The 27,565-nt window shown below is 44.4% G+C and overlaps 1 protein-coding gene across 1 annotated transcript in view; it reads left to right on the forward strand.

Moving 5' to 3' along the window:
- The window catches only part of LOC124805399 (leucine-rich repeat-containing protein 4B-like), a 54,316-nt gene that overhangs the window by 12,378 nt on the left and 14,373 nt on the right, over positions 1-27,565 (forward strand). The window contains exon 2 of the mRNA XM_047265961.1: positions 337-622. Coding sequence (XP_047121917.1) covers positions 337-622 — 286 coding nt within the window. The remainder of the gene's footprint in view (positions 1-336; positions 623-27,565) is intronic.

A 27,565-nucleotide genomic window follows, 5' to 3' on the forward strand; every position in this document is an offset into this window, starting at 1 on the left:
TTTCTTGCTTCTATGGTATTCCGCTTCAGTAAATATTGTTAAAGGTAAGACTTGAAGAGCGCAGCTCTATCCTGGTTGGAATCCATCTTGCTCAATAGGAAGGTTCTGAAAGGCTGTTGGAACTAAATATAATTGTAGATACATAAATGTACAAGAACACTTACTCAAATATTTTTGGGGGTCATCACCTTGTGACACCCCTTCTCTCCCCTGAAGTAGCAACTGATTACTGATCCCACAGTACGCGAAAACTCTGAGCTAGTCAAACATGTTATAGACTGCGCGGTGTCGTACGGTGAGCGACTGACGGCAGCGTTGCTGGTCTGGACTTTTCAGAGACCGACGGCTGTCGCAGCCAATCGCCGCGCTACTCGTGGTCCTCGCCCTGGGTTTCCAGTCGGTCTGCGCCGACGCTGCCAGAGCCTGCCCTGCAGGCTGTTCGTGCCAGCACAGTGGCGAGCGGGTATCCTGCGTCGGGCTCACCCGGGTGCCCAGGTTCCTCGGCTACTCCCCCAGGACGCTGAGCATCACTCAGCACCGGATAACCACACTCGACAGCAGGTCCTTCAGAGGACTGGAGCGCCTGGAAGTGCTGGAAATCACCGAGGGTCGCCTGTCTGAGGTAAAATATAGCGCTGAATAATTTACGTTTGCAATCACCGTACGTCAAATGCTGACTTCAGTCATGCTGGTGTTGGTGCCGATGAATGAAATGAATCCGACATGGTCTCAAACTGTCAGAAGGGACCAGAATACAATGCCTCGCTTATGTCCATAGCATGAATTCTGTTGTCAGTAACAGAATGTCATCACTGTTGTGAGGTCTGTACGTCCAGCAAACCCCTATCAGGAATATACCACATTCTGACTGGCTCATTTGTACATTTATTTGCGTCAATACTCATAGTGACTACCGCTAGTAACTGCTAAAATGTGTTTATTACCTTTCCATAGCTGCTATATCTTTCGGTCAAACTTATTTAAACAATGTTTTCTGTTACACTTACAGTTCATTTTCCAGTTGAAGATACAGACCGTGAAGGCCATATGTTTTTGCGACAGTTACATTCTACAGATATTCTGTGGACGCTGCCCTTCAGTTCCTTAACGGCAAATTATCCTACACATCTTACGACACATTCTCCCCTACAAGCCTTTACACTACCTCAGTTCCTTGTTGAAGTGAAGTTGAAAGCTTCGGTAGAAGCTTATAGCATCTATGTGCGACGAGACTGGCAGTCTCTTAGCGTGAACCTCCATCACTACATGCATCATTACGAGAAAAATTCAGTCAATTTTCTTTCACATTTTATAATGGACATTTTCCTTTCCTTTATTTTAAGAGTTTCGTCTATGACAGGTAATACGATTTACTTCATGTGCCGGTTAACTTCTATTCTCATTTACATGTATCCTGTGCGAGGAAGAAATCGGAAAGAATTATGCGGGGTAACTCTCGATATAAAGCCACAATTTTAGTGTTGTGACAAGTACACGATATATATAATTTTACACAATTTTTATTCTGTAATTTAGTAAGCAGATTCAAAATGATGTAGGTTGCAGTGGTTTCTCGGAGATTAAGAGGCTTTCGCAGGGTACAGTAGCATGGTGAGCTGCATCAAAATCAACCCAGCCTTTGGACTGAAGACCACAACCACAACAACAACAACAACTTTCAGAGTAAAACCTCATGACTTTACACTTTCAAAGTTCCACACAATTAATTATTTAAGATACTAATTCAGTTTTCGCTGTTTTATTTCCATTTTACTATCTACTATCATTTACTACTACATATCTACTATTTTATCCCAAACTTACAGTTTTATGCAACCTATCTGGTACATTAACAGGAGGCTTTTTACATAATTGATATTTCGCAATTTTCGTATAAGATCCTCTCCCGCCACTATTCCTCCAGTTGCCCCTCGTCCGTCTAGCGTTCTTTGCCCGCTCTCTATCCCCTGGTTCGATTTCAGGCTTTTACTACGTAATGGAGTTTACATTATACATACCCACTGTTCTTCACTATTAGCGTATCATCGAGAATTTTTGCATAATTATACGTTCTATAATTTTAGCACACTGCCTCTTAGTAAACTCATGACATCCCCACCACGATTCCCTGTTTCCTATCTCTACCCCAATCAGCCTCATTCCTTTCCCCTCCTCCCTCCCCTACCTTCGACATACACCCGTTCCAAACAATGACTCCAGTTGGAAACACATTACTTTGATATGTGGTAAATGTGGTTGTGAATAGACAAGACGGGTTTCTAACTACACTCCTAGAAATTGAAATAAGAACACCGTGAATTCATTGTCCCACGAAGGGGAAACTTTATTGACACATTCCTGGGGTCAGATACATCACATGATCACACTGACAGAACCACAGGCACATAGACACAGGCAACAGAGCATGCACAATGTCGGCACTAGTACAGTGTATATCCACCTTTCGCAGCAATGCAGGCTGCTATTCTCCCATGGAGACGATCGTAGAGATGCTGGATGTAGTCCTGTGGAACGGCTTGCCATGCCATTTCCACCTGGCGCCTCAGTTGGACCAGCGTTCGTGCTGGACGTGCAGACGCGTGAGACGACGCTTCATCCAGTCCCAAACATGCTCAATGGGGGACAGATCCGGAGATTTTGCTGGCCAGGGTAGTTGACTTACACCTTCTAGAGCTCGTTGGGTGGCACGGGATACATGCGGACGTGCATTGTCCTGTTGGAACAGCAAGTTCCCTTGCCGGTCTAGGAATGGTAGAACGATGGGTTCGATGACGGTTTGGATGTACCGTGCACTATTCAGTGTCCCCTCGACGATCACCAGTGGTGTACGGCCAGTGTAGGAGATCGCTCCCCACACCATGATGCCGGGTGTTGGCCCTGTGTGCCTCGGTCGTATGCAGTCCTGATTGTGGCGCTCACCTGCACGGCGCCAAACACGCATACGACCATCATTGGCACCAAGGCAGAAGCGACTCTCATCGCTGAAGACGACACGTCTCCATTCGTCCCTCCATTCACGCCTGTCGCGACACCACTGGAGGCGGGCTGCACGATGTTGGGGCGTGAGCGGAAGACGGCCTAACAGTGTGCGGGACCGTAGCCCAGGTTCATGGAGACGGTTGCGAATGGTCCTCGCCGATACCCCAGGAGCAACAGTGTCCCTAATTTGCTGGGAAGTGGCGGTGCGGTCCCCTACGGCACTGCGTAGGATCCTACGGTCTTGGCGTGCATCCGTGCGTCGCTGCGGTCCGGTCCCAGGTCGACGGGCACGTGCACCTTCCGCCGACCACTGGCGACAACATCGATGTACTGTGGAGACCTCACGCCCCACGTGTTGAGCAATTCGGCGGTACGTCCACCCGGCCTCCTGCATGCCCACTATACGCCCTCGCTCAAAGTCCGTCAACTGCACATACGATTCACGTCCACGCTGTCGCGGCATGCTACCAGTGTTAAAGACTGCGATGGAGCTCCGTATGCCACGGCAAACTGGCTGACACTGACGGCGGCGGTGCACAAATGCTGCGCAGCTAGCGCCATTCGACGGCCAACACCGCGGTTCCTGGTGTGTCCGCTGTGCCGTGCGTGTGATCATTGCTTGTACAGCCCTCTCGCAGTGTCCTGAGCAAGTATGGTGGGTCTGACACACCGGTGTCAATGTGTTCTTTTTTCCATTTCCAGGAGTGTATTTAGCTAAACTCAACATTTATGTACAATTCTTTCCTGTTCTACTTATTGTACACTAATGGCCGTTAAAATTGCTACACCACGAAGATGGCGTGCTACAGACGCGAAATTTAACGGACAGAAGATGATGCTGTGATACGCAGTGCCGTAGGGGACCGCACTGCCACTTCCCAGCAAATTAGGGACACTGTTGCTCCTGGGGTATCGGCGAGGACCATTCGCAACCGTCTCCATGAAGCTGGGCTATGGTCCCGCACATCGTTAGGCCGTCTTCCGCTCACGCCCCAACATCGTGCAGCCCGTCTCCAGTGGTGTCGCGACAGGCGTGAATGGAGGGACGAATGGAGACGTGTCGTCTTCAGCGATGAGAGTCGCTTGTGCCTTGGTGCCAATGATGGTCGTATGCGTGTTTGGCGCCGTGCAGGTGAGCGCCACAATCAGGACTGCATACGACCGAGGCACACAGGGCCAACACCCGGCATCATGGTGCGGGGAGCGATCTCCTACACTGGCCGTACACCTTGGTGATCGTCGAGGGGACACTGAATAGTGCACGGTACATCCAAACCGTCATCGAACCCATCGTTCTACCATTCCTAGACCGGCAAGGGAACTTGCTGTTCCAACAGGACAATGCACGTCCGCATGTATCCCGTGCCACCCAACGTGCTCTAGAAGGTGTAAGTCAACTACCCTGGCCAGCAAAATCTCCGGATCTGTCCCCCATTGAGCATGTTTGGGACTGGATGAAGCGTCGTCTCACGCGGTCTGCACGTCCAGCACGAACGCTGGTCCAACTGAGGCGCCAGGTGGAAATGGCATGGCAAGCCGTTCCACAGGACTACATCCAGCATCTCTACGATCGTCTCCATGGGAGAATAGCAGCCTGCATTGCTGCGAAAGGTGGATATACACTGTACTAGTGCCGACATTGTGCATGCTCTGTTGCCTGTGTCTATGTGCCTGTGGTTCTGTCAGTGTGATCATGTGATGTATCTGACCCCAGGAATGTGTCAATAAAGTTTCCCCTTCCTGGGACAATGAATTCACGGTGTTCTTATTTCAATTTCCAGGAGTGTAATTAGCTTTTCAGAGCATTCAAACTATGTTCGCGCCGGTGGCGACACCCACAGCGTGCTGACATGAGGGAAGTTTCCAACCCATTTCTCATACACAAACAGCAGTTGACCGGCGTTGCCTGGTGAAACGTTGTTGTGATGCCTCGTGTAAATGCGTACCATCACGTTTCCGACTTTGATAAATGTCGGATTGTAGCCCCATCGCGATTGCGGTTTATCGTATCGCGACATTGCTGCCCGGGTTGGTCGAGATCCAGTGACTGTTAGCAGAATATGGAATCGGTGGGTTCAGGAGGGTAATAAGGAACGCCGTGCTGGATCCCAACGGCCTAGTATCACTAGCAGTCGAGATGACAGGCATCTTATACGCATGGCTGTAACGGATCGTGCAGCCACGTCTCATTACCTGAGTCAACAGATGAGGATGTTTTCAAGACGACAACCATCTGCACGAACCGTTCGACGACGTTTGCAGCAGCATGGACTATGAGCTCGGAGACCATGGCTGCGGTTACACTTGACGCTGAATCACAGAAATGAACGCCTGTGATGGTGAACTCAACGTCGAACCTGGGTGCATGAATGGCAAAACGTCATATTTTCGGATGAATCCAGGTTCTGTTTACAGCATCATGATGGTCGCATCAGTGTTTGGCGACATCGTGGTGAACGCACATTGGAAGCGTGTATTCGTCATCGCCATACTGGCGTATCACCCAGCGTGATGGTATAGGGTGCCATTGGTTACACGTCTCGGTCACATCTTGTTCGCATTGACGGCACTTTGAACAGTGGACGTAACATTTAAGATGTGTTACGACCAGTGGCTCTACCCTTCACTCGATCCCTGCGAAACCCTACATTTCTGCAGGATAATGCACGACCACATGTTGCAGGTCCTGTAGGGGCCTTTCTGGATGCAGAAAATGTTCGACTGCTGCCCTGGCCAGCACATTCTACAGATCTCTCACCAATTGAAAGCGTTTGGTCAATGGTGGCCGAGCAACTGGCTCGTCACAATACGCCAGTCACTACTCTTGATGAACTGTGGTATCGTGTTGAAGCTGCATGGGCATCTGTACGTGTACACGCCATCCAAGCTCTGTTTGACTCAATGTCCAGTCGTATAAAGGCCGTTATTACGGCCCGAGGTGGTTGTTCTGGGTACTGATGTCTCAGGATCTATGCAACCAAATTGCGTGAAAATGTAATCACATGTCAATTCTAGTATAATATATTTGTCCAAGGAATACCCGTTTATCATCTGCATTTCTTCTTGGTGTAGCAATTTTAATTCACAGGACATGTACAACCGCGTATTCTGCAGAAATTGTTAACATTTGAACCATTTTGGCCAACGGGTTCAAGGTCAACATCGATATCGCGGCGCAACACCATCCACCGCCAAAATGTGTCTGCGACTCTTGTTGTCGCTGCAAACCGAAGGTAATGGATCAGTGTGACTTGAGCAGGCGCATGCGCGAACCGTACCGTCAAATCATTGAGTTTGAAAGAGGGCGCGTTACTATCATGAGATAATGTGGTGCATCCATCCGGAAAACTGGTGCTCGCGAGGTTGGAAGTGTTTCGGCAGTGCAAAGGGTGTGTGCAGAAAGGTTCTCGAAAGGCTGTAGAATGCGACGAGATGGGTAAGGTCGCACAACACCCCAGACGCCATTTTCCAGCAAGACAATGCATGATCACGTATTGCCGAACAAACACGTGCCTTCTTGGTGCCAGCCTTTTGCCCTGGCCCGCCAGATCACCAGACTTGTCAATTGAAAATGTGTGGGGTATCGTGGAACGACGGGTGCAGTACTGTGACCCAATGTCACCCACCACAGATGAACTTTGGAACCAGGTGAACACAACACAGATGGCTTCACCACAGGACGTCGTTCGTGCCTTCTACGCATCGATGCCATCACGCATGAAACAAGTTATCAGGAGCCATGGCGGACGCTGTGCTTTCTAGGCAACAGGACATATGCTGAACCAGGTGATTGAAATGCCAGTCATTTCAGCAGGACATACTAGTGTGTCTGCTGTGGATATCAACGTCCTGTCTCACTTTCAGTCTCACTTTCAGTGTTCTCAGTTTATTTCCTTTTTAACGCAAATGTCAGCATTATGTTAAATATTCGTGACGTCATTTTTCTTACCACAAACGTTATCACCAACAGGAGAGGTCGCATGGCCAGTAGCAGGTTCTTGGCGTTCGGGAAAATAAACTGTCCACTTTTTAGAGTCTATCCCCATCACAATCACTACAAATAACAAAATTGTAAAAAAAAAAACACGGTATTGATTATGTTGTACAGGATTACAACATTTTGTTAGCCAGTATTCGGCTTACAAGGCCATCATCAGTCTTTAACTGTCGTCGTCAAAAAATTAAAAACAATTCTAAACAAATAAAGATGACGCTCACCTAGCCTGACGATAGGGTGACCAACTCCCGCGTATTATGTGGGGTCTCCCAGATATATAAACTGATCCCAGTCCCCACGGCTCCCCCGCTGAGCGCCTCTTTCTCTCATATACTTCATCAGTGACCACTGTTACGAATGTTATGGGGGGGTCGGGTACGACTATGCGTCTGGTAAGAGTTCTCAGTGGGATTTTCTGTACAATGGCCTCACTGGCCGACAACGAAAAAAGTACGTTCAGTTGTTCCTTCTATACCGACACAGGCACATGAAATTTTTAAGAGCTCCGCCAGATTTATTGGTTACAGCAGGTAAATATAAGTTCTTAATTCAAGTTATGTTATCATTAAGTTGTATATCGTAAGCAGTAAGCACTAAATAGGCAGGCGCTAGAACACAAAATCATTTGCCAAAAGAATGGCCATTCTGTGAGGAACAAACCACGGCACGACAAACAGCGGAATCAAGCAGAAACTGCCATTTGTGATATTTTCTTGAACTGTGTGGCGCACTTATCAGTAGCACGGTCTAAGACAGCAGGAAAACTCCGCACATGCTCTTAACCCTCTACCCCCTCCGTCTTTGTTTCTAATGATTACTAATCCAGGGCCGGCTGGTGCGGCCGAGCGGTTCTAGGCGCATCAGTTTGGAACCGCGCGACCACTACGGTCTCAGGTTCGTATCCTGCCTCCGGCATGGATGTGTGTGCTGTCCTTAGGTTAGTTAGGTTTAAGTAGTTCTAAGTTCTAGGGGACTGATGACCTCAGATGTCCCATAGTGCTCAGAGCCATTTGAACTAATCCAGGAATAACCATTAGGCAGACAGATGTGAGTGTTTTGATTCAAGCTGCGTGTTCTAGACTAACCGCAATCCATGAGCTAAGAAATCCTTCGACTGGAATATTCTCGTTCAATCAGTCTACTGACTGGTTTGATGCGGCCCGCCACGTCCTCAATTATTTGCTTGACGTATTCCAATCTCTGTCTTCCTCTACAGTTTTTGCCCTCTACAGCTCCCTCTAGTACCATGGAAGTCATTCCCTCATGTCTTAGCAGATGTCCTATCATCCTGTCCCTTCTCCTTATCAGTGTTTTCCACATATTCCTTTCCTCTCCGTTTCTGCGTAGAACCTCCTCATTCCTTACCTTATCAGTCCACCTAATTTTCAACATTCGTCTATAGCACCACATCTCAAATGCTTCGATTCTCTTCTGTTCCGGTTTTCCCACAGTCCATGTTTCACTACCATACAATGCTGTACTCCAGACGTACATCCTCAGAAATTTCTTCCTCAAATTAAGGCCGGTATTCGATATTAGTAGACTTCTCTTGGCCAGAAATGCCTTTTTGTCATACCGAGTCTGCTTTTGATGTCCTCCTTGCTCCGTCCGCCATTGGTTATTTTACTGCCTAGGTAGCAGAATTCCTTACCTTCATTGACTTCGTGACCATCAATCCTGATGTTAAGTTTCTCGCTGTTCTCATTTCTGCTACTTCTCATAATCTTCGTACTTCTCCGATTTACTCTCAAACCATACTGTGTACTCATTAGACTGTTCATTCCGTTCAGCAGATCATTTAATTCTTCTTCACTTTCACTCAGGATAGCAATGTCATCAGTGAATCGTATCATTGATATCCTTTCACCTTGTATTTTAATTCCACTCCTGAACCTTTCTTTTATTTCCATCATTGCTTCCTCGATGTACAGATTGAAGAGTCAGGGCGAAAGGCTACAGCCTTGTCCTACACCCTTCATAATACGAGCACTTCGTTCTTGATCGTCCACTCTTATTATTCCCTCTTGGTTGTTGTGCATATTGTATATGACCCGTCTCTCCCTATAGTTTACCCCTACTTTTTTCAGAATCTCGAACAGCTTGCACCATTTTATATTGTCGAACGCTTTTTCCAGGTCACAAATCCTATGAAAGTGTCTTGATTTTTCTTTAGCCTTGCTTCCATTCTTAGCCGTAACGTCAGAATTGCCTCTTTCGTCCCTTTACTTTTCCTAAAGCCAAACTGATCGTCACCTAGCGCATTGTCAATTTTCTTTTCCATTCTTCTGTATATTATTCTTGTAAGCATCTTCGATGCATGAGCTGTTAAGCTGATTGTGCGATAATTCTCGCACTTGTCAGCTCTTGCCGTCTTCGGAATTGTGTGGATGATGCTTTTCCGAAAGTCAGATGGTATATCGCCAGACTCATATATTCTACACACCAACGTGAATAGTCGTTTTGTTGCCACATCACCCAATGATTTTAGAAATTCTGATGGAATGTTATCTATCCCTTCTGCCTTATTTGACCGTAAGTCCTCCAAAGCTCTTTTAAATTCCGATTCTAATACTGGATCCCCTATCTCTTCTAAATCGACTCCTGTTTCTTCTTCTATCACATCAGACAAATCTTCACCCTCATAGAGGCTTTCAGTGTATTCTTTCCACCTATCTGCTCTCTCCTCTGCATTTAACTTTGGCATTCCCGTTGCACTCTAAATGTTACCACCGTTGGTTTTAATGTCACCAAAGGCTGTTTTGACTTTCCTGAATGCAGAGTCTGTCCTTCCGACAATCATATCTTTTTCGGTGTCTTCACATTTTTCCTGCAGCCATTTCGTCTTAGCTTCCCTGCACTTCCTATTTATTTCATTCCTCAGAGACTTGTATTTCTGTATTCCTGATTTTCCCGGAACATGTTTGCACTTCCTCCTTTCATCAATCAACTGAAGTATTTCTTCTGTTACCCATGGTTTCTTCGCAGCTACCTTCTTTGTACCTATGTTTTCCTTTACTCCATCGTAAATAATTGACAGAGCCGAATATCCAAAAACTGAAGAAGGCATGGGAATTCAACAGGAGCCCACGGACAAATGCTGCTCCCCAGTGACACGTAGTTTATCAGTTGAGTCACCAGGAAAAAACCAAGAATACAAATGAAGCTCAAGGTGCTGATGTACGAACAGGTGTGGGCCTACCCAGCATTCGCCAGCTGCCAAAATATGATCTACCCACAACAGAGAAGAAAATGGCAAAAATTAAATCCGTGATTTTGTTTGTGTCTCCATCAAGAAAATTCGTTGTTAGGAAAAGAAGCTAATCCAGACAAAACCAAGAAGAGACAAAATACCAGTAACGAGCAACGCAGAATCTCTAGGGCTATTCTCGATTTAATCGCGTCATCATCTTCAGGAACAGCCAGGTCGAAAACCGAGGAGGCATCTAACGTTTTGAATTGTGCTGAAGTATACAAATGTGGTGTCACCGCCAGACACCACACTTGCTAGGTGGTAGCTTTAAATCGGCCGCGGTCCATTTAGTACATGTCGGACCCGCGTGTCGCCACTGTGTGATCGCAGACCGAGCGCCACCACAAGGCAGGTCTCGAGATACGATATAGCACTCGCCCCAGTTGTACGGACGACATTGCTAGCGACAATATGGACGAAGCCTTCCTCTCATTTGCCGAGAGACAGAATAGCCTTCTGCTAAGTCCATGGCTACGACCTAGCAAGGCGCCATTAGCCTTACCTAATTTGAGAGTTATCGTATAAATGTCTCAAGAAGAACGTTGTAAACCAACAAAGAATAAAGTTAAGTATATTCCAAAGCTACGTATTTTCTTGATAGCAGTCATAACGTATCCTGTTCCAGACTTGACGCCAGTCGGCGTGTGTGTGTGTACGCGTGCCTTTCGGCTCCCTTCTCAGTGTGGCGTAGCTAGCTTGTTACGCCACAACACAAATATCCTATTCACGGAAGTCTGGATTAAGTGCGATAATTGCTCCGAATGTTGGCATGAAGAATGCACAGTTTATGAAGGACATGGTGAATTTTCTTGTGATTTATGTTAGTCTGTAGTCTTTGACTACATGTCGCGTACTCTTACCAGACCATGCGGCTAAGAATACGAACGAGCAGTGTCTTATGGTTCCAATGGCTCTGAGCACTATGGGACTCAACTGCTGTGGTCATCAGTCCCCTAGAACATAGAACGACTTAAACCTAACTAACCTAAGGACATCACACACATCCATGCCCGAGGCAGGATTCGAACCTGCGACCGTAGCGGTCGCGCGGTTCCAGACTGTAGCACTTAGAACCGCTCGGCCACTCCGGCCGGCTATCAGTGTTTTACATAGTTGACATTTAGTGTTTATGGTAAACGTTAGGCAGCTGTAACTGACATATATTTTTCCTAAATAAACTACTAATAATTTATTATAAGAAAAGTTTGTTTTAACCTTCTCATCTATTAGATATGAGGGATTAAATACTAAGTGGGCACTCTTTCCCGACTTTCTGCTAATCCCGCGACATACTATCGATAGATCAAATTCACTGACGGACAGAGCTCAAACGTTTTTCGTACAATAATCGCTACTGTTGTTGACATACAGTCTTTCTTCTTCTCGTGCTTCTAAGGAAAGGAGACAGTTTGGTTCAAGGGAACGCGAGGAGGGGAGAAAGAATGACTTATCGTTAGCCTAAGCGTTTAGAAGGGGCGTGAGAGAGAAGATGTTTAGTTGTTTCTTGATCAGTACTGGAGAGCCTCTGATGTAATTGTCTTGTACAGATCGGCAGCTGTGGTATAAATAACGCACGGACATAAGAAGGGCTCACGAAAGGGGATTATAGAGATGTTCATGTTTAAACACACTCACTATATTATTTATTTATCAGTTGACTCACACAACACAAGCCATACAAAGTTACATTAAAAATGCAAATGAATGGCCAAAAATATTACCAAATGATTAGTGAGGAAGATCCAGACTTTTATATTTATATCCCTACAGTCACCCATTCCAAAAAAATACGACGTACTTTTGCAGCTGAAATTTATTGCGACTAAATCTGCCTTAAACCACGCGTAAATCATTGTCAGATGTTGGGCATCTACCTTAAAACGGTGATCAAATTTTGGTCGCTCTAGCTGAGGCACAAAGACAAAGTAACTGTCATCTTTGACAGTGCAGTGGTGACGCAATTAAAGAGTTAAACGTTGAACAGTAACTACATATAAAGAGAGAAAACCAGGACATAACATTAACACCAAACTTGTAAAACAGTGCCTAAGCATCAAATTAAATTAACAATCCGAATAAAGTAAAATTAGTAGCTTTTTTATTTTATTGGGATTGTCAGTTTAATTTAAATTGTTATACAGGAATTTTGTTTCCAGTTTAGTGTTAATATTTTTCCTAGTTTCCCCCATTTGCAACTTTTAACTTATTAATCGCCTTATCACTGCACTGTCAGTACGACATTTACTTCGTGTTTGTGCCTCGCTCTAGAAGAGTAACATTTTCTCCAGCGCTGTTTACGAATATTGTAACTTCTTTGACGATGAGAGTTAAAGTCCGGTGATGGCTTTGTAAGACCTCTCGGCTAATTCCGCGCGGCGCCACAGCCCGTTTCTCGCACCTTGCGACTTCCATCTGTTAGGTCCAATGAAGAATGCACCCCGCGGGAAGCAATACGTGCATGGTGGGGAAGTTATTGATGCAGCAAGACGCTGGCTCTGGCGTGTACCAGTAGAGTGGTACCATCAGGGCATCCAACACCTCCCAGTAGCGTGGCTTAAGACCATCACAGTGAAAGGGGATTGTGGTCAAAACTAGGTTTCCGTAGACATAAGAGTGAATAGTAATACTGTGAACAGGCATCCTGGACAAAACGGAGCTGTTGACTGCCGCTTGTAATTTATTCAGCCAGTATTTAGTAATGTATATTTCCTTTTCCAACTTTTATATCGTCATCTTGATTGATTCCAAATCCCTTGCCATGTCAGAACATTTGAATTTCTAATGTTGATTTTCTCAAATAACGCTTCTGCTTCCATCTTTTCCGTTTCACATTGCTTTAGCATCTGTTGTAAATCAATTGTCAAAATATTAATTTCACCTTAAAGTTTCGATACTTCTTCCAAATCACAGTAGGTACCTCGTTCCTTCTCCTCATCTTCAACTTCCTCTAATTTCCTTTCTTCCCTACTGTATGCTAAACCAATTGTCCTTTTACCCTCTGACCGACTCACAAGCTTCATATTTTTGTATAACATTGTTGGCGAACAGCGATCTTATTGTGATAAAATTATTTAAAACAGTGTTGATCGCAGCCAACGCTAACTTAGGTTTCGGCCATTTAATTACGGGCCATCAGCAGAGTTTGCACCATCTCGATGATGACAATTCTGCTTTATCATGAATCAATGCATGATCCCTTTCTTCCTGTGAGTCTTCCAGGCTTATTTCAATAACTCACAAACACAATGATTCCACTTTATTAAGCTATTTTTCTTCAAAACATAATACTCTTTCCTTCCCGTATATTGTTGAGTCCACACATCCACTACATAAATCTATTCTTCCTTTATTCTTCTTTAAATAATCACTGGCTATTATAACATTCACATTCTGTCCTTCCACTATCAGTGGCTTGAGCTTCCGTCCCCTTCTTTCACATCCCACGACTGTATTGGCCTCCTCATTTCCTTCAATACATTTCTTTAGAATTGTCCTTTTCAGTTACAGTTTCGGGATGGGTAATAACGTACATGGTTTAACAGCTTCGCAGTTCTTCAAAACATCTCTTGACATTACCACAGCATCATTTGCAATGTCTACAATCATTACCATACCACCTTGCCATAATTCACACAAGCCTCCAGATACAGGTTTCCTTTGCAGCTCCTTCTCTCTGAACAAACCTTCACAAATATCGTGTCTGTACAGCATATTTATAAACAAAGTTTCTTCATTTTCTTCTCTTTTGTCCAAAGCTCCATTGTTGTTGTTGTTGTGGTCTTCAGTCCTGAGACTGGTTTGATGCAGCTCTCCATGCTACTCCATCCTGTGCAAACTTCTTCATCTCTCAGTACCTACTGCAACCTACATTCTTCTGAATCTGCTTAGTGTATTCATCTCTTGGTCTCCCCCTACGATTTTTACCCTCCACGCTGCCCTCCAATACTAAATTGGTGATCCCTTGATGTCTCAGAACATGTCCTACCAACCGATCCCTTCTTCTCGACAAGTTGTGCCACAAACTTCTCGTCTCCCCAACCCTATTCAATATTAGTTATGTGATCTACCCATCTAATCTTCAGCATTCTTCTGTAGCACCACATTTCGAAAGCTTCTATTCTCTTTTTGTCCAAACTATTTACCGTCCATGTTTCACTTCCATACATGGCTACACTCCATACAAATACTTTCAGAAACGACTTCCTGACACTTAAATCTATACTCGATGTTAACAAATTTCTCTTCTTCAGAAACGCTTTCCTTGCCATTGCCAGTCTACATTTGATATCCTCCCTACTTCGACCATCATCAGTTATTTTGCTCCCCAAATAGCAAAACTCCTTTACTACTTTAAGTGTCTCATTTCCTAATCTAATACCCTCAACATCACCCGACTTAATTCGACTACATTCCATTATCCTCGTTTTGCTTTTGTTGATGTTTATCTTATATCCTCCCTTCAAGACACCATCCATTCCGTTCAACTGCTCTTCCAAGTCCTTTGCTGTCTCTGACAGAATTACAATGTCATCGGCGAACCTCAACATTTTTATTTCTTCTCCATGGATTTTAATACCTACTCCGAATTTTTCTTTTGTTTCCTTTACTGCTTGCTCAATATACAGATTGAATAACATCGGGGAGAGGCTACAACCCTGTCTTACTCCCTTCCCAACCACTGCTTCCCTTTCATGTCCCTCGACTCTTATAACTGCCATCTGGTTTCTGTACAAATTGTAAATAGCCTTTCGCTCCCTGTATTTTACCCCTGCCACCTTTAGAATTTGAAAGAGAGTATTCCAGTCAACATTGTCAAAAGCTTTCTCTAAGTCTACAAATGCTAGAAACGTAGGTTTGCCTTTCCTTAATCTTTCTTCTAAGATAAGTCGTAAGGTCAGTATTGCCTCACGTGTTCCAGTATTTCTACGGAATCCAAACTGATCTTCCCCAAGGTCGGCTTCTACTAGTTTTTCCATTCGTCTGTAAAGAATTCGAGTTAGTATTTAGCAGCTGTGACTTATTAAACTGATTGTTCGGTAATTTTCACATCTGTCAACACCTGCTTTCTTTGGGATTGGAATTATTATATTCTTCTTGAAGTCTGAGGGTATTTCGCCTGTTTCATACATCTTGCTCACCAGATGGTAGAGTTTTGTCAGGACTGGCTCTCCCAAGGCCGTCAGTAGTTCCAATGGAATGTTGTCTACTCCGGGGGCCTTGTTTCGACTCAGGTCTTTCAGTGCTCTGTCAAACTCTTCACGCAGTATCGTATGTCCCATTTCATCTTCATCTACATCCTCTTCCATTTCCATAATAATGTCTTCAAGTGCATCGCCCTCGTATAGACCCTCTATATACTCCTTCCACCTTTCTGCTTTTCCTTCTTTGCTTAGAACTGGGTTTCCATCTGAGCTCTTGATGTTCATACAAGTGGTTCTCTTATCTCCAAAGGTCTCTTTAATTTTCCTGTAGGCGGTATCTATCTTACCCCTAGTGAGATAAGCCTCTACATCCTTACATTTGTCCTCCAGCCATCGCTGCTTAGCCATTTTGCACTTCCTGTCAATCTCATTTTTGAGACGTTTGTACTCCTTTTTGCCTGCTTCATTTACTGCATTTTTATATTTTCTCCTTTCGTCAATTAAATTCAATATTTCTTCTGTTACCCAAGGATTTCTACTAGCCCTCGTCTTTTTACCTACTTGATCCTCTGCTGCCTTCACTACTTCATCCCTCAAAGCTACCCATTCTTCTTCTACTGTATTTCTTTCCCCCATTCCTGTCAATTGTTCCCTTATGCTCTTCCTGAAACTCTGTACAACCTCTGGTTCTTTCAGTTTATCCAGGTTCCATCTCCTTAAATTCCCACCTTTTTGCAGTTTCTTCAGTTTTAATCTACAGGTCATAACCAATAGATTGTGGTCAGAGTCCACATCTGCCCCTGGAAATGTCTTACAATTTAAAATCTGGTTCCTAAATCTCTGTCTTACCATTATATAATCTATCTGATACCTTTTAGTATCTCCAGGGTTCTTCCATGTATACAACCTTCTATCATGATTCTTAAACCAAGTGTCAGCTATGATTAAGTTGTGCTCTGTGCAAAATTCTACCAGGTGGCTTCCTCTTTCATTTCTTAGCCCCAATCCATATTCACCTACTACGTTTCCTTCTCTCCCTTTTCCTACACTCGAATTCCAGTCATCCATGACTATTAAATTTTCGTCTCCCTTCACTATCTGAATAATTTCTTTTATTTCATCATACATTTCTTCAATTTCTTCGTCATCTGCAGAGCTAGTTGGCATATAAACTTGTACTACTGTAGTAGGCGTGGGCTTCGTGTCTATCTTGGCCACAATAATGCGTTCACTATGCTGTTTGTAGTAGCTTACCCGCATTCCTATTTTCCTATTCATTATTAAACCTACTCCTGCATTACCCCTATTTGACTTTGTGTTTATAACCCTGTAGTCACCTGACCAGAAGTCTTGTTCGTCCTGCTACCGAACTTCACTAATTCCCACTATATATAACTTTAACCTGTCCATTTCCCTTTTTAAATTTTCTAACCTACTTGCCCGATTAAGGGATCTGACATTCCACGCTCCGATCCGTAGAACCCCAGTTTTCTTTCTCCTGATAACGACAACCTCTTGAGTAGTCCCCGTCCGGAGATCCGAATGGGGGACTATTTTATCTCCGGAATATTTTACCCAAGAGGACGCCATCATCATTTAATCATACAGTAAAAGCTGCATGCCCTCGGGAAAAATTACGGCCGTAGTTTCCCCTTGCTTTCAGCCGTTCGCAGTACCAGCACAGCAAGGCCATTAATATTTTTAAATGTTTGTCCCTAAATCCACTTATCTCTAGGCACTTGTCGTCTTCCAAATTTATTTTTTCATTACTCACTGGCTCATGACATAAGCTGTCATCGCCAAGGCCTCCCGGTTTACTGTAATTTATCGTCTCACTGTTTTGCGTTTGATCGCCTAACATATTCTGTTCGCGTCTTTCTGCACCTTCGAGAACTTTCATTACAAATTTCTTGTAAACTGTTGTATTAATCCATTTCCTGTTTGCATGCTTGGATGGAATCCCTATACACGCTCACAGCACTTTCTCTGCAGCTGAAGCAAATGGTCGCATTTCTATGTTATTATTTTACAAGTCTCTCCTTGCCCATTGCCGAGGTCGGTTGTTAGTGTACCTGTTATCTCCCTGAAAACAATTTCCATTCCTTGGCCAGTAATTACTACATTTATTCCACCGATTTCTCTAATCCTTATTCTCTTGATTCCTTGCTTGGAAACTCCTTTCATGCTGCTCAAAATGTCTTTCTAGCGGAAAACATCTCTATTGCCATTGTAATTCATGTCATTACGACAATCATTGCCCAGATTTTCCAGAGTCGAAATTAACTGCTTCATGGTATATCTCCTACTCATAATAATAATCACTTGTACTGCTGTGACAACTTTCGTACGAGCATGCGAATTAAATTGGCTGTGCTAGGAATAAATACTTATGTTGATAGTGTTTCATTTTATATGTTCCGCATCTGGATAATTATGAGAGTTGAAAATTTCAGCCTTTTCTTTGGGCTGACGACATTGGCACGAAAATGTTTTTAAGAACTTGTTCCTAAATTCTTCTGTAGTTCAGCAGACGTGAGCCATCAACACTGTCTGAAGTTCTGTGTATCCATCCAGGCAGTTTCGTATAAAACCTGTCTTCCTATCTTCTGTCCAGTTTGGCGACAGTGAACTGCCGTACCGATTCGTCCCCATCACCGACAGCACCCTTGCGTCGCTGCTGTCTGTTACAAATCATTAGTGTTTCCAAAAATGTTCTTTTTCTGCATATCATTTTCTTACTTTTGGGTTGTTCTCTCTAGTTGTCTGACCTACATTCCTTTATGCATGAACAGTATTTGGCTCATAACGTTTCCTCCCCTGGTGGAGTCTTTCTGAACGTCATTAATATTTTTACCCAGTGAACGTTTGGTATCAGCATGTGCCAGTCGGGGTTACTGCTACTTCTCACTAATTTTTCTGCCCTTTGTCTCGCTTAACTTCACAATCTTTTCGAACCATTGGTAAAGTACAATGGAACTCTGTTCTCATGCTTACTGTTTTATATTTCGGTGTCCAGAATTTTTTGTCTGTCCGAATATAATTTTGACTTTGATGCACTAATTCTGGAAGGGAATACTTAACTGTTCTTTAAAATTTAGTAATCTACGTGTCATGTCTGTCCAGCAGTTTCTCATGTTCGATCAAAGTCGACTGTTGCTGTTGTGGTCTTCAGTCCTGAGACTGGTTTGATGCAGCTCTCGACCGTCATCAGTTATTTTGCTCCCCAAATAGCAAAACTCCTTTACTACTTTAAGTGTCTCATTTCCTAATCTAATTCCCTCAGCATCACCCAACTTAATTCGACTACATTCCATTATCCTCGTTTTCCTTTTGCTGATGTTCATCTTATACCCTCCTTTCAAGACACTGTCCATTCCGTTCAACTGCTCTTCCAAGTCCTTTGCTGTCTCTGACAGAATTACAAATATCATCGGCGAACCTCAAAGTTTTTATATCTTCTCCATTGGTTTTAATACCTACTCCGAACTTTTCTCTTCTTTCATTTATTGCTTGCTCAATATACAGATTGAATAACATCGGGGATAGGCTACAAGCCTGTCTCACTCTCTTCCCAACCACTGCAGCCCTTTCATACCCCTCGACTCTTATAACTGCCATCTGCTTTCTGTACAAATTGTAAATAGCCTTTCGCTCCCAGTATTTTACCCCTGCCATCTTCAGAATATGAAAGAGAGAATTCCAATCAACATTGTCAAAAGCTTTCTCTAAGTCTACAAATGCTAGAAACGTAGGTTTGCCTTTCCTTAATCTTTCTTCTAAGATAAGTCGTAGGATCAGTATTGCCTCACGTGTTCCAACATTTCTACGGAATCCAAACTGATCTTCCCCGAGGTCGGCTTCTATCAGTTCTTCCATTCGTGTGTAAAGAATTCGCGTTAGTATTTTGCAGCTGTGACTTATTAAACTGATAGTTCGGTAATTTTCACATCTATCAATACCTGATTTCTTTGGGAATGGAATTATTAAATTCTTCTTGAAGTCTGCAAAGTCGACTACGTCTCTTCAAGTGCATTTTTAATTTCAGTCACAATTGCGATTTGCTCGTCAAATGTATCTAACATTTCTCTGCCTTGTTTTGCAATTAAGTGTCTGTTTCAATCGTTGCTTGTAACAGTAACTGAACAACTTCCGTGTGTGCCATCCTCGAAATTTCCGCTTCTTCCCCCTGGGTCTATGTCTTCTGTGGGACAGATTCCAGTCGCGTCGTTTTCAGACTGCTCACGACGAGGGTTCTCTTGCTCGCTTGACGGAAGGTTGGCACGCTCTACCTGTCCACCTGTTCACGTGGGTGCGTCGCTTGCGTCATTAATCCCGCTTGCCAGCGCTGGTCCTCTGCTCGGTGTCACCCGCTCTGCCGTCATCGCCAGGCTAAAGCCAGCAGGTGTTTGCACCACCGCTGCTGCGCGACACCTGGACTACGCCGGGCGCGTCGGCAGCTCTTCCGTGCCCACCTACTGCGCCATTTCTTCCGCGTAATGGTCTGCTCGTATATTTTTTTCAGATCGAGTGGTTTCACTTGTGACTGCGATCACCGTAGTCTTTTCCCAATATGTTCTTCAGGTCACAGTTCTGTATTCTCTTTCCTCTCCTGTGATCTACTGTGTTTGGTTATCGGCTTCATGTTTTTTTATCCACTGTGAATATAATCAACCACGGCACTATACCAGTGTCGGCAATAAAGCAGAAGTACTTATTTCGTTAATTACTGCACACTAGCACTTGACTATCTTGTGCGCCCCAATAAAAGTTTTCCATGCACTTCTTTTAAAGCAAACCATTATGCAACATCAGTCCACATTGCTGGCAACATCTTATCCTGTTGAAATACTAAGCTGTTCGCGTGACCAGAATACATGTCTTGTTTGCGGAGCGAAGCCCTTCACACAAGTTGATGACCTCGCCACTTAGCGCCCTAAACGATTAATCATCACCCTAAGCACTGTGTCAATATTGTTAGTCAATAACACAGCGTTACGTGTCTTATCTGTACAGCTGTTTATGAGTTTGCATGTGCTATTTAGTCAGAACCCTCCCACTGTATCAAGTCCTTTAGTCAGAATATTCCACTGTACAGTCCTCTAGTCAGAATATTTCCGTGGTACTATCGTCACACGAGGATCAAACATAGATTTCCTAGTCTCTAATCTGGCCTGACTACCCACGTTTAACGTTACTGACAAGACCCCGAAGGCCTTAGCTGGGATAGATACCGGGGAAGCCATCAGACAACGCCCGAAGGCCGATACCTTGAATGCGTAGAAGTTTTGGGGAGTGGGGGCAGTCACAGTTTCTCTAATAAAAGTTATTTTTTACCATTAAAATTTTACAACTTTATTAACTTTGATTTTAAAATAGTAAGTGAACATTCGTTATCATGAACAGCAATTCCTAAAGAATTATTTAATCAATAGTCTCTTGAACAATAACAGTTCAAAGAACAGCTCTCAGAATCAATTTACAACGCTTAAAACTCAAAAGCCCTTTCTAAGCAAAGCAAAAAAAAAAAAGACAAATTGCATAATGCAAGGTTAAATAACGCATTATAACAACTGCAAAATTTTCCTAGATATCTCCTTTGATCTCTAAAGGCGATAAAATATTGATAGCAAAATTTTAAATTAAAACAAAAACTTATAAATGCAATAAAATCTGATTACCGCTAACGTACACTCAAACCCCGTAGCCTCTACGATGCGCACCGTATCACACAATATTTTCCTTCCCTTTAAACCTCCCTGCATGTGATGCATACGACACCCAGCTAAACAATAAATGGTATACAATACATAAATTTTGATTTCGTCGTGGTCATGCGTTGTTGTGCACCGTGCTGTCCTTCAGTATCACATGCGGCACAGGAAATATTTTCCACGATGTACAAAACGATAACAGGGCGCAACCGACTTACACAAATTGCATTCTGGGATTATACGTCGATATGGAAGCGGTTTGCAGATATTGAAACGGGCGAGGGAGTAGATGCGGTACTATTGAACACTTCAACTATGCCACACCGCGCCAAACAGCAGACAAGATACAAATCAACAACTGTTGCTGCCGGCCGTGGTGCCCGAGCGGTTCTGGGCGCTACAGTCTGGAACCGCGCGACCGCTACGGTCGCAGATTCAAATCTTGCCTCGGGCATGGGTGTGTGTGATGTCCTTATGTTAGTTAGGTTTAAGTAGTTCTAAGTTCTAGGGGACTGATGACCTTAGAAGTTAAGTCCCATAGTGCTCAGAGCCATTTGAATTTTTTTGAACTGTTGCTAGGCAACCTCAGCAAAGGCAGTAAGAAAATACTTGGGGTTTTAAACTCTTGGGATGGCCACACCAAAACGCAGAATGACGTCCCAAGCTAAATTATGAAAATACTGTCGATGATTTCGCCACGACAAGCAGAACCGTAAAATACTATAAGAAGTGGACTGCTTTTAACACGATTCATAAGTGTCCTACTGAAAAGCTCCTCGGTTAATCTTTCCATTACTACAAACACTTAACAGTATCTCCAAAGTTCACTCGTGGGCACTACCAGAGTGTCAAATTACTCCTTATAAGTGTAGATAACAGAATTTAACACGCTGGGCCGACTTAGGTTTCGTAATAATACAAGCAATGATTCGGTCCGTCAACCTGGATCCACCTTTGATCCAAAACAGTCATCTACTTCAAAGCAGCTGACTATGCCGATATCAACGCTTCCCCTCCCAAGCAGCGATCTAACAGGAGACCGCAGTACCGAAACAGAGCTTGCAGCACTCACAAGTCTGATATACGCGCCACCAACGTGCACCTTTCTGGAATTCTTATGTTCACCTCATACAGCAGACTTCTACATCTACATCTACATTTATACTCCGCAAGCCAAACAACGGTGTGTGGCGGAGGGCACTTTACGTGCCACTGTCATTACCTCCCTTTCCTGTTCCAGTCGCGTATGATTCGCGGGAAGAACGACTGTCTGAAAGCCTCCGTGCGCGCTAATCTCTCTAATTTTACATTCGTGATCTCCTCGGGAGGTATAAGTAGGGGGAAGCAATATATTCGATACCTCATCCAGAAACGCACCCTCTCGAAACCTGGCGAGCAAGCTACACCGCGATGCAGAGCGCCTCTCTTGCAGAGTCTGCCACTTGAGTTTGCTAAACACCTCCGTAACGCTATCACGCTTACCAAATAACCCTGTGACGAAACGCGCCGCTCATCTTTGGATTTCTCTATCTCCTCCGTCAATCCGACCTGGTACGGATCCCACACTGACGAGCAATACTCGAGTATAGGTCGAACGAGTGTTTTGTAAGCCACCTCCTTTGTTGATCGACTACGTTTTCTATGGACTCTCCCAATGAATCTCAACCTGGCACCCGCCTTACCAACAATTAATTTTATATGATCGTTCCACTTGAAATCGTTCCGTACGCATACTCCCAGATATTTTACAGAAGTAACTGCTACCAGTGTTTGTTCCGCTATCATATAATCATAGAATAAAGGATCCTTCTTTCTATGTATTCGTAATACATTACATTTGTCTATGTTAAGGGTCAGTTGCCACTCCCTGCACCAAGTGCCTATCCGCTGCAGATCTTCCTTCATTTCGCTGCAATTTTCTAATACTCCAGCTTCTCTGTATACTAACGCATCATCCGCGAAAAGCCGCATGGAACTTCCGAAACTATCTACTGTTATTTATACGAGGGGCGTTCAGAAAGTAAGCTCCGATCGGTCGCGAAATGGAAACGACTATGAAAATCCGATAAAGCTTTGCACAGATGTGTTGGGTAGTGTCTCTAGTATAACCCCAGTTAGCATCACGTCGCTCTTCTCATTTCTGAGCTCGCAGTGAGTGCGTAAAGATGTCTAGAAAATAGTGTCTGCCGCCAAGTACGAGGTCCTGGTGAGAAATTTCGCCTGAAGCTATGCAGCTAACATTACATAACTGTCGTGCTGTTTCTTCTTCAAGACAATTCTCAGCCGCATTCTGCAGGGGCAATGAAGATGCTCCTGCATCGTTTTCAAATGGAAATGTGAGATTACCCACAATACAGTCCGCAATTGTCTCCCCCTGAGTTTCATCTCTGGTCACATGAACCGCTGTCTTTGAAGACAACATTTTGACACAGACAACGAGGTGTAGGCCAGCGTGGAGAATTGGCGGAAAGCACTGGCGGCTGCCTTCTATGATGAGGCTATTGAAAAGTTGGTACAACGCTATGACAAAAGTCTAAGTCAAAACGGCGACTACGTAGAGAAGTAGCTGAAAGGTGTAGCTAATTGTTACAAGTAAAACATTTCTGATGTTCACTGTGGTTTCAATTTGGCAATCAATCGGACCTTACTTTCTGAACAGGCCTCGTATATATTGTGAAAAGCAATGGTCCCATAACACTCCCCTGTGGCACGCCAGAGGTTACTTTAACGTCTGTAGACGTGTCTCCATTGAGAGCAACATGCTGTGCTCTGTTTGCTAAAAACTCTTCAATCCAGCCACACAGCTGGTGTGATATTCCGTAGGCTCTTACTTTGTTTATCAGGCGACAGTGCGGAACTGTATCGAACACGCCTTCCGGAAGTCAAGGAAAATGGCATCTACCTGGGAGCCTGTATCTAAGATTTTCTGGGTCTCATGAACAAATAAAGCGAGTTGGGTCTCACACGATCGCTGTTTCTGGAATCCATGTTGAATCCTACAGAGTAGATTCTGGGTTTCCAGAAATGACATGATACGCGAGCAATATTCTACAACAGATTGATGTCAAAGATAGTTTTGCGCATCTGATCGACGACCCTTCTTGAAAACTGGAACTACCTGTGCTGTTTTCCAGTCATTTGGAACCTTCCGTTCCTCTAGAGACTTGCGGTACACCGCTGCTGGAAGGGGGGGGGGGGGGGGCAAGTTCTTTCGCGTACTCTGTGTAGAATCGAATTGGTATCCCGTAATTCTTCGTCGGAATCCAAGGGCAGAACCAAGAAATTACTTATGAGCCCTTGAATGATCACACGATGACCGCCTTCGGGAAAACACCGGCGCTCCGCACTAGGCTCTTTGAGCCCACGGCGTTCCATCCCCAAGAGACTGCTTCCACGTGGCCCACCGACCAAGCGGCCTTGCCCTCCGACGTCTCTGCTCACGCACAGTACAGAGCTAACGAGCAGCAACCGCCGTCTTCCTCGTTCTGTCGCCTCGGCAAAGACAGGCGGCGACCAGAGACTCCAATCAGATCTCGATGTTTACATCCCGGCGAGTACTGACAAGGCGGATGATTTCAAAAAGAAAAGAAAATTTAAATAGCGAGCTGTGCCGGCTCAGTTACCATTCCTTACATAACTGTTCATCCATGCTTTTAAAGTCGTGTATAGATATATTTTCATTACTATTCTTTACTGTTTTGTTTCATAAGAGCCGGGGGGCGTGGCCGAGCGGTTCTAGGCGCTTCAGTCTGGAACCGAACGACCGCCACTCTCGCAGGTTCGAATCCTGCCTCGGGCATGGATGTGTGTGCTGTCCTTAGCTTAGTTAGGTTCAAGTAGTTCTAAGTTCTAGGGGACTGATGAACCCAGATGTTAAGTCCCATAGTGCTCAGAGCCATTTTGTTTCATGAGACAAGTGTAAATGGGACCTATTTTACACTAGCACATATTGACGAGTACAGTGCGACTACTATTAAAAATGGTTCAAATGGCTCTGAGCACTATGGGGCTTAACATCGATGGTCATCAGTCCCCTAGAACTTAGAACTACTTAAACCTTACTAACCTAAGGACAGCACACAACACCCAGTCATCACGAGGCAGAGAAAATCCCTAACCCCACCGGGAATCGAATCCGGGGACCCGGGCGTGGGAAGCGAGAACGCTACCACACGACCACGAGCTGCGGACGACTACTATTATCTGGCTGTTAAATGTTAATATTTATGGGCAACTGAATTTTTGTCTGTCCATATTTTATAATATGACAGCATTTACAGTTGGGGTCGAAATGCATTTCCTATTGGAACCTATTTAAGGAAATTTATTTAACACTCTGCAACGCGCAGATAACTAACACATTCATGTCGTCTTCTTTTTCTGCCTAAGAATTCTACATATGTACTGTACTGTTCTTTTGTTTGTTACTTCGAGGTGTGATGGCACTGCTGTGTGTCGCGTCTATCCTTTCTTGCAGTATTTTTGTAGGTAAATGATTTGTTGAAATAATACAGACCTAGAGTCATTCTTGTTATACTTTCAATTATTTCTTCTCATATTTTGTGATACCAACTGTCGTCTTGACACTGGAATTACCTCTTGCACCAACTGTGCATACTAGATACTACTCTGTGAAAATAAAGCTTCTTTGAGCACTTTTCTATTCAGTATTCTGTGTCAGGACGGTTAATGATGTCATTCTTTCTTCGCGTGATTCACCTCATCCTGAAGCCTCCGTCAGCATACGCGACTGTACTCTAGGCCGTCAGAGCCGCCTCTGTGTCTCCGTCTCGCCCTGTTCTGCTCGTGCCGGACGCCACTTGGACGGGTGGCTGGGTATACGCTGTCTCTTCGTCCGAGGCCACGGGGTAGCTCCCTTAAGCCGTCGGCACACGGACCGTGCAACCGAACGTTGAGCGTTGAGCGTGCTGAGTTTCTGACGTCATAGTGTGGAATAGCACGATCGGGAGTCTTCACGAACGTGCAGAGTAATATCTGGCATGTCAGATATTCTGAGCGTGCGTCTGAGCGTTGACCAATGAGACAGCACAACGCCACCTACGTCACGCGTACGCCGTCTCCCTTCAGTACAGAGTTGTGAGGCGCCATATTGGCATTCATTTCCTGCCTATACGTATACATGCCGTTTCTGGGCACCAGCAAATTGAGAATCACTGGATAACCCGTCGTTAACTGTGTGATTCGTTCCAATAAAATAATGAGAAATATGATATTCGTGGCAAAAGAATAATTGTATATGAGAGTATGCTATTTGAAGGCAGCGACACACTGAAGATCCACCCAAAACGCATTGTTCTTGGTACAGTTTGTTATAATTAAATTTCAGTTAGTAAGATATCTACTGTTGTGTACATAGTTCCGCGTAGTCAGCGCGTACACAACTTTCCCACTAGAGCACGCCCCGCTAAGCACAACATCACAGGCGCAGCGCTCGTCCGTCTCCGCACTACCAGATGGCGCTGTCTTAGAGACGGACCAAATTCTGCTTACGCCGATCCGCGTATTAATATGTACCGCAGCCAATGAGATCGCTGCTAACGTAGAACCTTTTCTCCTCGCGGATCACACTCGCGCAGTGATACCTGAACGCGCGAGGCATTATAATGAGTGTACAGACCTCCGATTAGTCAGTCTGCATTTGTCTGCACCAGTCTGTACCAGTCTGCATTAGTCTGCATTTGTCTACATTAGTCTGTACCAGTCTATAGTTAAGTTTCAGTCTGCGCCTAATAAGATTATCATATTCCTGTACATAGCCATGGAGATAAATGAATAGACACTTTGTCAAGTATCAGAGATGTGAGAATAAGATTAACTTACCAAGACTAAAGGAACTTCAGACTGTCCATTGTAAACAGCATCCAGAATCAAGTTACATAATATCTACGCCTTTTTATTATTTTAATAAATGTGTGTGAAAATTAATCAAGTTCTGTTTAAAGTTGGTCACCGTCAATCTGCTACTCTAAGCCTGCAAGTGGCATTTCTATCGTCTGACCTAACGGCAGAAGATAAACACGCCACGATAAGACCACGAGACATATTGCTGACCCTCGCCTACTTCGTTAGAGCGACAAGTCAAATAATCTGATGGTGTGTGTATCGAAGGTCTTACAGTACGCACACCACAGTTTGTAATTGAACTTTTACAAGCCTGTGTCCTTATTGACTGGACATGGTACTTTCCTTTTCGTGGACGATGCAGGACATGTGCGTTTCAATAGAGCTAACGTGGGTATTTTACAAGCGCTCGATTCGTAATCACTGAACCGAGCGAGGTGGCGCAGTGGTTAGCACACTGGACTCGCATTCGGGAGGACGACGGTTCAATCCCGTCTCCGGCCATCCTGATTTAGGTTTTCCGTGATTTCCCTAAATCGCTTCAGGCAAATGCCGGGATGGTTCCTTTGAAAGGGCACGGCCGATTTCCTTCCCCATCCTTCCC

The sequence above is a fragment of the Schistocerca piceifrons genome, chromosome 7 (genome assembly GCF_021461385.2).
Source record: "Schistocerca piceifrons isolate TAMUIC-IGC-003096 chromosome 7, iqSchPice1.1, whole genome shotgun sequence".
Lineage (NCBI taxonomy): Eukaryota > Metazoa > Arthropoda > Insecta > Orthoptera > Acrididae > Schistocerca > Schistocerca piceifrons.